Here is a 16590-nt window from a genome sequence, read left to right on the forward strand (position 1 = left end):
TGGCAATTGACACCCTTCTAATCACTGATAATTTGCTTAACAACAGTGATGATCGCGAACTTAGAAAGTAACTTAGATAAGAAGGTACCAATGGCCTGGACTAATGTATGGTCTCATCAATGATGATGCCATCTAGCTTGTCTCGGCGAGCAGCTTGCACAGGCATTCAAGCCCTTCTAAATCTGAATGTATTGAGAGTAAATGTTCTCTAATTTGTTCAATATGTAGTAATTAGCTTCTAGGTTATGTGAATTTGTTCTTTTGCTTGATATGTAACAAAAAATTGGTTACAAAAACAAGCTAGGTACATCGTATATTCTCACACAAAGGTAGCCGCCTTTAAAACAAAATTGAGTAGAACATAATAACCACTAATTCTCTCTACAATACTAAATTTAAACTTGTGCAATCCATCATATGTCGAAAAGTTGGTCGAAGACTAGATCGATTCTATGATCGTGAGAGACTGACACTTGAGCTAGTGTAGTAATCTAACCTTATGTACTATATAACATAATCTAACCCATGCCAGAGAAAAAGGAACAAGCTAAAGCAAGTGAATGAAGGAGCAAATAATTTATAAGAATAGGCTTTAATTTGAGGGTTGCATATTCCCAAGTCATATACTATACACTAAAAACTAGTACTATAGTAGCTTCCAATTTTCTTGCATCATGTTCTAAACTTTCAATTGGCCCTGCTAAAAATAGCACATAATTGGTACCAATGCAGCTGGCAATGTTACTAACCATTGGTTTCGAAATCATATATAGTTAAACGTGGTTGTAAGAACAAGCTTATATACATAAGATCACCTATGTTGTATAGGCATCATTTGTCTTCATAGATTAAATTTGTCAAAGAAGTTGTAATTTATCTTAAAGTTGTACACGAATGATCGATTGATCAGGTGGTTCGGTCACATGGGATGAACATCTATCACGTACAAAAAAAGATAAGGATACGTGGTGCAAAAAGTCGTCATATAAGAAATTACATATTAGATATATATGATCGATCTGACCTACTTTGAATCTTAGCTTTGTAAAATGGCATATGATATGATATGGTATGGTATGATATAATACCACAAAAACGATTGGTGATCGAGAATTCACCCCATGTCATCGGAAGATGGCATGATATCTTATTGTGATTTGCTTATATGTTTGTTTATATATACATTTATCTTTTGTACATGTTGTTGTTCTTTAGCTAGCCAACTGTTTGTTATCAAAATTTTCCTTTTGCTTTTCGTTGCTTTTACTCGATTATTCGAGTTTTTGAGTCTCTTCTGACTTATTGTGAGATCTTTATACTGTTTTTTTTTCTTTGCTTTGAGTGGCTTTCGTTTTCGGTTATGAATCTTGATCAACATGTTTTGGGGACAGATTGATGCTAGCTAGATAATGAAAGCATTGGTAGTCAAATTTGGTTAGAACTTTATAGCATTGTCACCTTATGACTTCTTGAACTGAACTTCGTTTGGTTTGCTTTTAAGTGAAAATTGGACCAGAGAATCACTTGTTTGGGCCACTAGCTAGCTTGAAGAATATGAAAACTTCAAGGCTAAACAATGAGGCCGATACGTCAACCCGTTAAAAATAATGCTCAAAGTTAGTATTATATACAAAGTATTTAGTAATTTGATTATTGCACGTGATGTATGCTTTAAATTTAAAAGGTTAAAAAAAATTATTAAAATTAACAGTATATAAAAAGTAATGGCATTTTAGGTGGATATGAAATTGTTCAAAAGGATAGAATAAAGTTTAAATTTAGGATTCTGTTAACCTTAATTACAAGTCAGTGTGTTAATTCTAGTTATGGACCTTATGGTGCTAATTTGTAGCAATGCCAATATGATAATGAAATGCTAGCCATAGCAACACTAGCCTTCGGTGCTTGTTGGCTAGTGGTGGCGTGGTGCTGCTTTGCCAAATTCTGTAGGCACAGTACAGGAAAACTCCTAAGCAATTGAACCTCAATCCAAGTTGAGCTTACCTTTTAGAGTCTCAAGGAAGCTCAATGTTCTAAGGTCAACGAACTTGAAGCCAGAGCTCAAGGACTTGGGTCATTAGCGCTCCTTATTAACTCCCTAAGCCTAATCTCCATAAAATTACTTGTCAATTGAACTTCAAGGGCGATGTGAGCCTATCTAGGCTTGGTCTTGGCCGAGGTCCATATGACTAGTTGACTACCATCGTGGGCATCGTCTATGGCCAAAAATCTATTCTTACCAAAGTAGTTATGGTTATTGGGCCATCAGTCTAGGCCCTTAAATATACAGTAGCTTAACGATGTACACTGGCACAAAAGAAATTGTTGCCCTTCACAAAAATAATACTAGTATGATGATACTTTCTACTACGTATTACGAAAGAAGTTGAAAATGATTGTAATGGAATGCTTTTCTTCATGTTCTTATCATTGTAGATCAGTAGATAATACTCCGTAGAATAACATTGGAAGCAAGAAGTTTACATAATAAATGTGATCAAATTTAGTTGCAAGAAGGCAGAAACCATACTATATCAACAATGCACAGAACATTATGGCCCTATAACAATTTGCGAACAAATGAGATTTCTTACAGCCTGCTGGGCCGGCATCACAAAGTCTTATGAAGATGTTTACCACATCTTGTCCAAATGCGAAATTCAACTGATTAATCCTGATGAATCTGCTAACTTGTTACGATGATGACGTGAGATTAACTATGCTCAACTCCTTGGAACTACACTTTCTAGTTTCTACAAATATTTTGGTGATCGGTTTATTTAAAATAATATTATAGAGTAAATCTACTCTATCAGGTAAAACCCAGTAATAATGTTATACAACAGCAGTCATGAAGCGCTTCAGTCGAATAGAGAAAACAGAACTTGGAAGTAAGTAACCCAACCAAAGCCTCAGACCAAGGATGACCCAGAGGAAAACCGAGGAAAAAGCAGCTGGTGGTTGGAGTCTGATGGAGACATGCAATGCCCAAACGAGGGGCAGGGTAAGATATAGAATGACATTGGAAGCAAACCAAAACCGCCTCTGAATCACCCAAGCAGATTACAGAGTCAGCAAAACAAAACAAAGAGCTACGTGACAGAAATTTAGCAATAAAGGGATCCACCAGCTAGATCCATGGCAGCAAGAGTGCAAGACCCACAATCAACAGCATCATCTCTAGTAGTAGAATGGACAGCAGCAACACCAACCACCAACACAGTTCCACAAGCAATACCCATACTTCAATTAACTAGTAGCGATAACATCTTTAGACAATTGCCAATCTACAGCAGTCGGCATTGACCACTTTGATCTAGCATGCAAAGAAGAACAATATATGTTCCTCCATAGAAACCTTCATCTAAATGTGGCCCAATATTTGATGAAAAGCTTAGACCCAAAGGAAATCTCAAGTCTTCAACCTTGCAACAGCAGCATAAACACCAACAAAATTTACTGCTCTCAGAAGCTATTGTCTAGTGGAACAGGAAGCAGAATACACCAGTTTACCACTTCAAGACAGAAAAACATGTGAATACCAAACCGTAAAAACCAGATTGAGGAAACCACAGTCCCCAACCAATATATCCTTGAAAGGTGGGGATAACACAGCCTAGGTGGTCAAACTAACCATGATTCTGTTCCATATATAGTAATAAATAAAAATGCAAAGATAGGGCTGCTAACAACTTAATCAACATGATTGAAGGTCATTGATGAATCGTGAAACTGGCCCGATGATGAAATTCTCCATCAGTACTCAGGGGTCTGTCTGCTACTGAATAAGTGAAACCAAGACAAGAGCACACTAAAAAGCAGATGGGGTCCAAAGTTGAAAAGAAATAAAAAATGATGTACAATGTCTAGCTTACTAACAAACGGAAAAGGAAGAGAAACGATCAGCTTCAAGATTAAAATTGGATACAATGCGGCTCAAATGGACATGAGAGGCAAGGCTGGGTACTAACTAGGATTGTTCTCTCTCCTCTCACTCTTGGAGAATAAATACCTATATAGAGAGAGTTCATGTCTTCAAGCTGAGACTGAAGTTTGCCGAAATTATCTCCTTTGCTGAAGAAGTTATAATGTCCCTAAAAAATGCCATTCACTAATATACAAGGCCAATGCAAAAGAGATTACTATTCCCTGCTACATGATAAAAACAATTGATTCAAGTGCGATTGTCATATGCTTTATCTTTATCCATGTCAGAAGACTCGAAAACAAGCAGTGATTAGATTCATAATTAAAACATCAAAAAGCTCCGAAGATAACCAAGCAATCAGAACATGCTTGCCGAACAATCCATAGCAAATTTCTCTAACCAAAATACGAGAATCAAGTGAGGTAGAAAATTATCAAACCCATGTCATAAAATTTATCCCATAAGGTTACAAGGATGCAATTCTCAAGTAACAGGGAAGCAAGAAGAGCTCAATACATGAGTTTAAATAAAATCAATCTAATCCATGCAAACCCAGATCAGGATTGACAGCTGACCAGCTGTTTGAGCATTGATATCATTGGCCTTCACTTTTTACAGATGTGAAACTACATGATAAAAGTGAAAGTCATGAATGAAAGTAGCCAGAATCATTGAACTACCAAAAAGTAATACTAGTGAAAGCCCGAGCGGAAGATTAATAACAGTGTATCTTTGCAAAATTCTGATACAAACAACAAGCATAAAAAATTACAGAATAGGTGGTACCTGATTTGAAATAATGGTGTGATGGAAGAACTTCAATTTGATCGCATTAAATCAAAGCCAAGTGATAGAAAATTTCTTCTCTAAAGTCTAAATACCAAAAGAAGATCCAAAACCTGTGCTAACAAGAAATTTCTTACCAATATCACCAATTTCACTAGCATATGGAAGCACAAATTTCTCGATGAATTTCTTATCGCTAATCTTACATAGAGTAGTCGGCCTAGGCTCCTTGTGAAGTAAATTCTTTGACAAGAGTACATTGATGATATCCAAGCGAGGCTTAATCCTAAAAGCAGCACTATAAATTAACAATTCAGAATGCTGAACCAAATATGATACATCAACACTCCCTGAGCTAAGAAACAGCTTGGAAACCTCCAAAATCTTCCTCTCCGATATAGTAAGCACCTGAGGTGTTCTTTGAAACATGGACAGAATATCGTCTTCTCTAAAACCCAAGGTTTCAAATAGCTTCACTTTGGACGCCCATTTTTCTAGCGTCATAGAACTCACAGCCCGAACACCATGAATGTACATTTTTGAATTTCTTCCCAACCCCAACGAATCAACCCTCCTCATACAATCCTTCATAAAATCAGGTTGCACCAAGAAAAACCTAGGAAAACTAAGAAGAGTTTGCCTAATTTGCAATTTGCTAATCCCACATTTCTCCATCAACTGAATGTTAGGCAGCAGACTTTTATCCAAATCATTATTAAGAAACCAATTGCAAAGCTTTAACAGCTTAATAACATCACAGTTTGAACCCAATATACTTTGCAACACAGAAATAGCCAAAACGACACGTTCAACTGATCGAGACAGGGTCAATATAATCGGAACAGAACACAATAAATCAACCAATTCATCATCTGAGAAACCTAAATCCTTAATTCTACTGACTTTAACACCAACAGACTTGTTAATATCAACAGCAAGAACACGAGGATGACGTACGACTAATTCCTCCAACTGGGTACCCGAAATTCCTTTACTTTTCAAAAAACCGAGAACTAAATCGGAATTTTTATAGTCCGGGGTCAAACAAGTAGCTGTTTTTGAAGCATTTTTCTGAGAGAAATTGTGGTGAGTAATCAAATAATTCGTAAATTCGCAATTGGGTTTTTCAATTTGGGTCACTTGAGTTGAGAAAAATGGGAAATTGGGCAGATTGATGAAATTGGAAGATTCATGTTTGAGTGAAAAAGATGTTAGGGTTCTTCTTAAAAAATGAAGAGTCATTGTTTTTTCTTCAGGAATGATTAGTTCTCCAACTATGAGGCATTGAGCTAAACTGCTAACATTCGTAATGCGTAAATTCAGCAGAGAAGAGAGATAAAATGGATGAGAGACTTGCCTGACTGATGAATTGGGTGAAGCTTCAAATGTTGTTCTTCGATCTCGTTCCAAATTCCCAGATTCACTGTGTTTGGATTTGCGCAGCGTTTACTCGTTTAGGGTCCCTTGAGTTACTAATTACTTAGTTAAGCCTAAGGAAGGTTATGACTTATGAGCATAATACTAACCGGTAAACATGGGCACGGGCCGTGCCGGCATGCGGGCGGCACGGGCCCAACACGACTCCGGCACGGCCCGGAACGGCACGGTCGCCGGCATGGCACGGCACGGCGGCCCACCTGTGGGCCGTGGGCTGTGCCGTAAACAAGTTTCTGGATTTTGACACGGGCACGGCACGTGGCACGGTGGCCGGCACGCTGGCACGGCCGGGCACGGCACGAGCCAGGCACGGCACGGCCCGTGCCAAATGACCGTTGGAAAACTAGCCGTTTTCCAACAGCTATAAACGGCTAGTTTTCCATCCCATTTCCCACCCAAATTCCCTATAAATACCTCATATTTTCCTCCAAAATTTTCACGATTCATCAACTCATCTCTTCTCTCTTATTCTCTAATTTTCTTACTCCCAAATTCTTAATTCTCAAATTCCTACAAATCATACAATCTTGCTCTATTTTGTGAAAAGAAAAAAAAAAATTCCTACTCTCTTATAAATTTTACATTTTTACTATTATTACTTTTATTAGTCTACTACCAAAAAAAAAATTGTTATATTTACATTCGGGAAATTATAAGTTCGAGAAATTATAAATTTGGGAAAGCATTGAAGCGTCATTGTAAGATCTAACTCAACTTTATTTTAAATTGTTATTGTTATTATTATTATTATTATTATTATTATTATTATTGTATTCTTGGAACTACTTAATTATATAAAAACTACTTTCTATTCTAATTGTGGGTTATTTGGATTGTTGAAATCTGTCTAAGGCGGGACTTGGGCTCTGGACAACGTCGCTCCTAACCTCTCCTACCTGGGATCTCATTGATCCAAGTAATCTACTATTATTATAATTATTTTTAAAAATTTAATTTATATAAAAACTACGTACTAATTCTTATTGTTATTGTTGTTTCGGGGTTTTCTGATGTCCTGCGGGAGAGTTACAATTCTGAGACTGGAACCGAACGCCTGTACCTGCAAAACAAACGGATGCTCCGGACGATTGGAGATCCGCCTTCGACGGTCAAGTTAGTACTTGATTAAGGAGTAATTAATGCGGAAATAAAAGTAATTGAGTCTCTCTAGGTGAGAGTGTTAAATGTGCGTCCTCTCCCTTAATGAGGATTAATGGGCATATTTATATGCCTTGGGATGCGTGCCAGTACTAGGTTTAGGTTAAACCTAAGGCTGACTGGGCCTCCCACAATGATTGGGCCTTGTTGGCCGGTTTTCCCATTTGGCATGGGTGGACACGTGTCACATTGCAATTGGTCCAAAGAGGACGAATCTCTTGATGACACGTGGCAGGCTCCTATTGGCCTACATGAAGGACACGTGGCGAAACCTGGCTGGCCCACGTGTCGGATGCTGATTGGTGGATAAAAATCCCCTAATCATTTGCCCCTCGCAGGTGGCACGTGACTGGTCACGTGTTACCTGTGACAGGTGTCGCACCGTGACAGGCGACGGCCTGCTACAGGTGTCACTCGGTGAAAGGCCGAGAGATTCTCCCACCCAAATTTTGAATTTTGGAAGTGACCCTTCGCCTTCTCACTTTGCCTATATAAAGGTGTGTTGACTTCAATCATTTTCACACTTGAGAACTTTTTAGAGAGAACATTCGGACCCCTGAACTTGCTCTGACATTCCGGACTCTTTCTGCCTACCGCCTGCTCTGACAAGCCGGCTACTCAGGATTTTCAGAACTCCGTCAACTTCACTCGTTCAGGTAACCGTCGGTTCTCTTACTCTTAATTTTCTCTTTATTTTATTCTTTTTTGAAATGGCACCACGGAAGCACACGACACGACCTAGGTTAGTGATCAGCCGGTCACCGGGGACGGCTAAATCTAGGACTAGGAGTGCCGCCTGCCTTTTCCGGACCCATCTTTGCCCTTTATACAAAGTCCGACTGTCTCTGTGTCTATGCAGAACATGATGGCCAGAACAAAAAGAACTGCTAGGATCTCGAACTCAGACGGCTCCTCCCACAGGGTGCCGATTAGTGAAACATCTGACCAAGCGCCAGATGTGGAAGTGAACCAAGGCGGCTTGACAGCCGACAGTTCTGAGGGAGGGGTCAAGGTGACCCCTTCCCATTTTACAGTTGACATGTCTACATTCTCTTCTACTCCTTTTGAAGGAGAGAAGGCGGGCCCCTCTGGGAGAAGGGAGGAGTCGTCCTCTTCGGACTCGTCAGAGGAAGAATCTGAGTCTAGTTCTTCTGGTCATGCTTCTCTGGACACGAAAGAGAAAAACAACCGCCTACAAGAGGCGAGGCTTTCTCACGCAGTTGAGAAGGGGGACAATTGGGCGGAGCCATCCGCCTCTTACCGAGAGCAAAATACCCCTTACTACTGCACTGTCCCACGGGGCCGGATCACGGCCATGCAAGAGAGAGTAGGGAGCTTTATTGCAAACCACACAATGGGCCCCGGCTTTTTAGTTTTCGTGCCGGATCCAGAAGACACATTCGTCTGGCCGGCTGGTACTAGTTATGATAGCGCCTGCTTTGGCTGCTACGAGGCGGCCATCAGGGCTAGGCTGCGCTTCCCACTACATCCGGCTGTTCAGCGGATCTTGGATGGGTATGAGTTGGGGTTATGGCAGTTAGCCCCAAACTCCTGGGTCAACGTACTCGGCTATGTGGCCGGGTGCGAACTGCACGGGGTGGAGCCAAACTTCGAGGCTTTCGCCCACATGAACTACCTCAGCCGGACCCCTAAGGCAGGCGGTACCGGCTGGTATCAATTGACGAGCCACAGAGGCTACCTCATGACAAGAGGTAAATCAAACAAGTGGAAGGATTGGCGAAGCACCTTCCTTATCATTGAAAGTTCAGACACAGAGCTGAACAAGCGCTTCAACAGGTGGAACAGGAATCCGCCTCTTCTTGCAGGCGGCCGCAGCATGCCGCCTGTTCCCCCCAAAGCCAAGAAAGAGATCCTGGATAAAGGACTCTTTAAATTAGAGTCGAGGGTCGACTCTACTACAGGGGTACGAGAGCAAGTACCCCTGCACTGCGTCCCGAGCTTCAAATGGCTCTATGACGAGTACTTTCTGGCCGCCTGTGGCCTTAGCAGTCGGTGTTCAAGAGGTAGCCGGCCTGTCGAATACTCTTTTTTTCCATGAGTTACTGTTTATCTTTTTATTAACTTGGTATCTTGTCTTTGTAGCGGACGCCATGAGCAAGATCACCGCTTCCAAGACTGCGGCGGCCATGTTGCGAGCCTCTATTATGCAACAATCCTCAACCGACTCCCCCAACAAGGGGGCGCCCTTGGTGAGCTCCGAACCTTTCACTCTCTTTTTGGAGTTGGGTTTATGCATATACTGACCGAGTGTTTTTTTTTTTTTTTTTTTTTTCAGACGGACAATCCAAGAACCTCTTCTTCCCAACAACCGGACTCCAAGACCCGGAGGACGACTGTTGCGAGCTCTCCTGGTACTGCCAGGAAACATGCGGCGGCTGAGAAACAGCCGTCCACTCCTTCTAAAACTCCAATCAGGCCGCCTAGAAGTATGAAGTTGTCCTTGTGAATTTAGACTTGCTCCCTTCTTTACTAGGTCTAACCCGTTTGTTTATGCTTGATGCAGCCGACCCTCAGGAGCCAGACTTGGTCGAGGTGGCCAAGTCTATGATCAAAGCCGTCCCTCCGGCTGAGAGGGAGGCGGTCAGGGATGTCGGCACCCTTGACCTAGACGGGATTGCAGGGGTCCTTGCTGAGGTATACTTAGCATATTTTTGGTTATTTAAATTCCAGGACGCCTGTTTTTTGTTTGAAAACTGACGCCTGTTCCCTTTTACTTAGGCCCTGCTCCGAGTGAACGGTCTTCGCAAGCTGCTTGACAGGAAGAACAAAGAGGTAAAGGCTGCAAAAGCTATGGCCGCCTCTGACTGTGATAAGGCAATGTTTCAAATTGCCCAAAATGAGATTTTGACAACTGATATTCTTTATTATCAGGCGCAGGCTACTTCTGCTATCCGGGCTCAGTTGGAGGCGGCCCAGAAGGAAAATAATGAGCTGGAGGCGACCATCAACAATCTCAAGGCCGAGCTGAGACCTCTTCGCCAAAAAATGTCCTCATACGACACCTTGGAGAAATCCTTGGCACACGTTAAGGAACGCCTGGTGACCCAGGAGAAGAGTCTTACTCAGGAGCTCTCGGCAAAGGCCGAGCAAGAAAGAAGGAGCTGGTCCGAGAGATGATGGAAGACTCTGCTCAGATCCAGCGCCTGACCTGGGGCCGCCTCTTCCCCAATGCCGACTTTTCCTCATGGGAAAAAACGTACCGCCAGTGTTCTGATAGATATAATCAAGAGATCCTGGCGGCTGCTGAGGATGAGGCGTTGGAGGAGGAGGAGCCGGTAGTGGCGCTTGTGCCGCTTGGGGTGGATGCATCGAAGAAGGATGCAGCTGAAGCCGAGTCCAGCAAAAAGAGTGCTGACCAGGCGGCAGCTGCTATTATTGAAGATCTGCCCCCTTCTTAAGCTTTATGTCTTCTTTTTACGGCCTGCGTGCCGTTTGTTTCTGTTTACCCGGCCAGGGGGCCGGGTTTTGAATATTTTGTCGGTCTTAATGACCGGCTTCTTTTTGTATCTTTTACCCGGCCAAGGGGTCGGGGGTATGAATATTTATGCCGGTCCTTCTGGCCGGCTGTTAATATAACTCAGGCGACCATTATTTTAGGTCGCCTTTTTGCCAAAATGTTTCGAATTTGTTTCGTTTCGAATTTGTTTCGACTTTGCTAAGTATCGAAACTCTGATATCCAATTGCATACTATACCGACTGTTTTGCATGGCCGATAGTTGCGGACAGGTACGAGGTAGTTAGTCACGCCACCTATGCCCCTGGACGACTGGTTTTCTGTTTCCAGGCTAAGCGATCAGTCGGCCACTTTAAAGACTGGATCCCCTTCAACCAAGTAGGAAGGTGGTTTCCTACCTGCCTTGTTTGTCTTTTTTTTTTTTTTAGGCTAGAGACTCTAGTCGGTCCAGGCCGACTGTTCCCCGCCACATTTAATCTAGTGTGAACAGGCGCTGTATGAACACCTTTTTAGTTTAATACTAAATTTTTAAGGAGTGACCAAGTAAATATGATTGTTACCTAGTCGCCGAGTGACTGAGTAGTAGAGGTTTCAAGCGGTGGGTACCGGTTGTTCCCCTTTATTCGCCAATGTTTGTTGGCTATTAACTCATAAGATACCGACTGTTCTTATCCCAAGTAGTTCAGTCGGTTGGTTGACACGGATGGTTACTGCGAACACTTGTTTGACCTGATTAGTCAGTTAAGTGAGAGGTATCCTTGTCCGGGAAACGGCTACGTGGTTGTCTTGGTTAGACAGTCGTATAGGTGCCGTGTAATGATTTTATAGAACAATTTTCCACCCAAAAGGGAGCTGCTCTCTGCGACGAATTTCATCCGGATGGATGCCGTCGGACGCTTGCTATAATGTTGGGATAGGTTGAATTAAACTTATATTTGGATCAGTTGGCTTGGCGCCTGGTCTGATCATTTCAGCCATGAGCCTTTGATAGTTCTTGGTGAACTGTGTTATGGGAGAGTAGCCGGTTGTGTGGAACAAGCGGCGTGCCCCTCTTAAGTAAGAATGAAAATTAAACATGGAGAGTAGCCGACTATTTGTCAGTAGGCATGCCCCTCTTAGTATAAAATTGAATGAAACAACAAACTTTTATTAAGTAGCCCTCGACTATTTACATCATTCAAAAGAAATATTTCTTAAGATTATCTACATTCCAGGTTCGAGGCAACGGTTGGCCGTCTGGTGTTTCCAGACGGTAGGTACCGTCCCTGACCTCTTCATAGATTCGGTAGGGTCCTTCCCAGTTGGGAGTTAATTTTCCAGACTCATTAGCCCTACCAACTGCTTCCATTTTTCTAAGTACAAAGTCCCCCACTTTGAGTGGACGCCTGTGTACTTTTTTGTTGTATGATCTGGTCATTCTCAGGCTGTAAATTTCATAACGCAAGACAGCATTGCCCCTCCTTTCTGGGAGTGAGTCTAATGCCAGGCGCATGGCTTCCCAGTTTGCCTCTTCGTCATATAGCATTACTCGAAGAGTCGGATCGTAGTGTTCAATTGGAAGAACAGCTTCCGCACCATAAGTTAGGAGGAATGGAGTTTCTCCAGTCGCCCCTTTTTCAGTCGTCCTAATGGCCCAGAGAACATGTGGTAATTCATCCGCCCATAGGCCGCCTGCTCGTTCAATCTTTTTCTTGAGACCGTCTGAGATGATTTTATTAAAGGATTCTACCTGGCCGTTTGCTTGTGGACGACCGACTGATGCAAAGTGGTGTGCAATTCCTTGGTCACCCAACCAGCTTTTGAGAACAGGCGTCTCAAATTGGGGACCATTATCAAAAACCATAGACATGGGAACCCCGAACCGAGTGATGACATTTTTCCAGATGAATGAAATTACATCCTTCGTCTTGATTCCCTTTACAGCCTCCGCCTCCACCCATTTAGTGAAGTAGTCTACTGCAACAAGTATGTACCTCCTTCCGCCTGTAGCAGGCGTATAGGGACCCAGAATATCCATGCCCCACTTAGCAAACGGTAGTGGGCTATGAATGGTAGTGAGGTCAGTAGCCGAACGGTGAATTAGTTTGCCAAACCTTTGGCACTTGTCACATTTTTTCACCATCTCCATTGCATCTGCTTCTAAAGTAGGCCAAAAGTAGCCCTGCCGCCTTGTCCGTTGAGCAAGCGACCTACCGCCTATATGGGAAGCGCAGTAACCAGAGTGAAGATCGTCTAGTATCTCTCATCCCTTTTCTGGAGTAACACACTTTAAGTAGGGTTGAAGGTACCCTCTTTTGTGAAGTTCTCCCCTTATCATTTCAAAACTGGCTGCCCGTTTTTTCAGCACAGCCGCCTGGTGATGATCATCCGGCAGGGTACCGTCTGTCAGATATGCCCTGATTGGATCCATCCAGGTTGAGCTTCTGTCTAGGATTCCAATAGGGTCTTCCTCGATGCTTCTCTTCTCCATTACTTCCCAAAAAAACAGTTCGAGGAGTATCACAAGAGGCGGATGATGCTAATTTTAAAAGTGCATCCGCCTGGTTGTTTTCTGATCTCGGCACTTGAGTCAGATGAAAATCTTCAAGGGATCCGACTGCTTGTCGTACCGCCTGTAAATACTTGATCATGGCCGGATGGGTTACTTCGTATTCGCCATTATACTGACTCACTATCAATTGTGAATCGGAACAGGCGTCTATCTTTTGTGCCCCTACCGCCTTGCACATGCGGATTCCGGCTAGTAAAGCTTCATATTCTGCCTCATTGTTTGAGGCCTGAAAACTGAAGCGTAGAGCATACTCGTACCTGTCACCCTCTGGCGACTGACATATGACGCCTGCTCCACAACCATTTGAAGTAGAGCTTCCGTCCACATATACCTTCCAGACTTGGTCTGGATCTCGAGAATCAGGGGGACGAGTCATCTCAACAATAAAGTCAGCAAAGGCTTGCCCCTTCACTGCTTTTCTAGGCTCGAAAGTAACTTCAAGGCTTTGTATTTCTATGGCCCATTTGATCATCCGGCCTGACGACTCCATGGTGGTCAGTGGCCGCTTGATAGGTTGATCTGTATACACGACGACTGCATGTGCCAAAAAGTAGGGCTTCAATTTTTTAACAGCCATGAAGAGTGCAAGACCAAATTTCTCCACTAAGGGATACCTCAACTCGGCATTTTTCAGTACATGACTGACAAAGTAGATAGGGAGCTGACAACCGTCTCTTTCAGCAAGAAGAACAACGCTTAACGCATGATCAGAGACGGCCAGGTACATGTAGAGTACTTCTTTGGGCAAAGGGCTGACCAGCCTCGGCAAGGAATGCAAGTGAACTTTCAATTTCTGGAAGGCCGCCTCAGCATCCGGCCCCCATTCAAACCTTGCCTTCTTCTTAATGGCCTGGAAGAAGTATAAGCATTTTTCGCCTGATCGGCTTAGAAATCTTCCCAAGGCCGCCAGACAACCTGTTAACTTCTGAACCTCTCGGACGGTACGAGGCGACTGCAGGTCGATGACCGCCTGCACCTTCTCAGGGTTCGCCTCTATTCCTCTCTGATTGATAAGGAATCTGAGAAATTTCCCAGACTCAACTCCAAATACACATTTCTTGGGATTGAGCATGACATGGTGCCGCCTGAGTGTGGCGAAAGTTTCTCGGAGGTCCGACAGATGATCTATCTGAAGCTTAGACTTGACAATCATATCATCAATGTATGCCTCGACGTTTCTCCCAATCTGATCAAAGAACACAGTGTTTATCATTCGCTGGAAGGTGGTCGGGGCATTCTTAAGACCAAACGACATGACCGTGTAACAATATAACCCTTGATCAGTGACGAAGGCCGTCTTCTCCTGATCTTTCTTCCATAAAGGAATTTGATGGAAACCAGAGTAGGCGTCCATAAAGCTCATCAAAGCATGGCCGGCTGTTGTGTCGACCAGGTTTCAATTTTAGGCAGAGGGTAACTGTCTTTGGGGCACGCCTTGTTTAAGTCTGTGTAGTCTACACACATTCGCCAGGTGCCATTCGGCTTTTTAACAAGCACCACATTTGCAACCCAGTCTGGGAAGTAACATTGCCGAATGAACCCTGCATCAAGTAATTTTTTAACTTCGGCGGCTGCCGCCTGACTTCTTTCTTCGCCATGGTTCCGCTTCTTCTGCCTTACCGGCTTCTTTTTCGGATCCACAGCCAGTTTATGTACCGCCAGGTCAGGACTAATGCCTGACATTTCGTGGACTTCGAATGCAAAGATGTCCTTGTATTCTTTCAATAGTTTGTGAAAGTCGTCACCCAGGACTCTAAGAGCAGTCGTCCCAACTTTGACTGTTCGGTCAGGACGCGAGTCGTCTAAGATCAGGTCCGTATGCTCACCAGCCGGCTGAGGGCGGAATTCATCCGACCGCTCCTCTGCCAATGATTGTTATTTTCTGTCTTTTCTTGTGGCCCCCGTCTGGGCTGCCTTTCTCTTCTTGCCGCCTGCTTCTTGAACAGGCGCACTCTCCTTGACATTGTCAAGGTCTGTTTTTCCACCACTTGACCCAACGGCCATAACAGTGGGCTTGATATCCGAGAGATAGCACTCTCGGGCCATCCTCTGATCTCCCCTTAGGGACCCGACTGTTCCATCATCCCTCTCAAACTTGAGCAACATAAGAGATGGGATTATAACAGCCTTGGAATTATTCAGGGTTGGTCGTCCCAGAATCATGTTGTAGGCTGAGAGTTCTTCTACTACCAGGAACCGGACTACCATGTGTCGTCCTTCCCCTTTTTCACCCAGGCGGATGGGTAAATCCACTCGTCCCACTGGGTGGACGACTCCTCCTCCAAACCCTACTAAAGGGTGGGATGCCGGATGTATGCAATCAGTCTGATATTTGAGTTTTGACAGAAATTTGCTACTGATAAGATTTGAGGAGCTTCCGGTATCTATAAGGATTCGGCCAACTCTCTGGTTGGCCACTTTACATTCAATAACGATAGGGTCGTCATGCGGCCCCCTTACCCCTCCTAGATCTTTTTCAGTGATGACAATCTCAGGAAATGATTATTTGGAGGCCGTTCTTGGTGAACGGAATTTACGTCTAGCCGCCTGATATTGTCTTTGTTGCCCCTAATAGTGGGGCCACCTCCTGAGAAGCCGCCTGCAATGGTGTAGACGACTGCATCATCTGTATCAGAGTTGTCGGCCTATTGACTCTTTTTGGCCGACTGCTTTTTCGAGGAAGTGTTCCCCGTAGATTTCTTGACATAAGAGTCAAGATCTCCTTGCTCAGCCAGGCGGTCCAGATACCGCATGAGACTGATGCATTCGTTGGTGTGATGACCAACATCTTCATGATAATCACAGAATTTTTCTTGGTTCCGGTTGCTCGCAGAACCCTTCATGGGGGCCGGCTTCTCAATTGAGATCCGTCCCTTGATTTCCTTTAGGATAGCTTGGCTATCCTTGTTAAACGCATACTTTGGGGAGTATGGTTTGAATTCTTTCTTCTTCTTCTGGGCCGGCTGTTTAGAGGAATCAGCCGCCCAGACCTCTTTTCTCTTCTTCTCATCTTTGTTCGACGACTGTTTCTGTCGTCCTTCTCTTTTATCGAACCTTTTCCCGTCCGTCTGTTTTCCCGTACTACAAAGATCAGTCGCCTGTATATAGGCTTCCGCTTCAATCAACGCCTCTTGAAGAGTCGCCACCCTCTTTCGAACCAAATCAAATTTGAATGTCGACCCGTCTTTGAGGCCTCTGAAAAAGTCAGTATAGGCTACCTCATCCGGTAACCCTTGAATCTGTATTCTCATCAG

The 16590-nt window shown here is 43.6% G+C and overlaps 1 protein-coding gene across 1 annotated transcript; it reads right to left on the reverse strand.

Moving 5' to 3' along the window:
- Nucleotides 1-2490: 2490 nt before the first annotated feature.
- Nucleotides 2491-6183, reverse strand: LOC110706556. Its single transcript, XM_021884484.1, has 2 exons — nt 4715-6183; nt 2491-4554 (listed from the first exon to the last, which is right to left on the reverse strand). Exon 1 carries the CDS (start codon nt 5954-5956, stop codon nt 4802-4804), a length of 1155 nt encoding a protein of 384 aa, XP_021740176.1. The 5' UTR covers nt 5957-6183; the 3' UTR covers nt 2491-4554; nt 4715-4801.
- Between the last annotated feature and the right edge of the window lie 10407 nt (nt 6184-16590).

The sequence above is a fragment of the Chenopodium quinoa genome, unplaced genomic scaffold, assembly GCF_001683475.1.
Source record: "Chenopodium quinoa cultivar QQ74 unplaced genomic scaffold, ASM168347v1, whole genome shotgun sequence".
Lineage (NCBI taxonomy): Eukaryota > Viridiplantae > Streptophyta > Magnoliopsida > Caryophyllales > Amaranthaceae > Chenopodium > Chenopodium quinoa.

Coding starts and splice junctions, on each gene's coding strand:
- LOC110706556 (XM_021884484.1), bottom strand. CDS start 5,956: ATGACTCTTCATTTTTTAAGAAGAACCCTAACATCTTTTTCACTCAAA.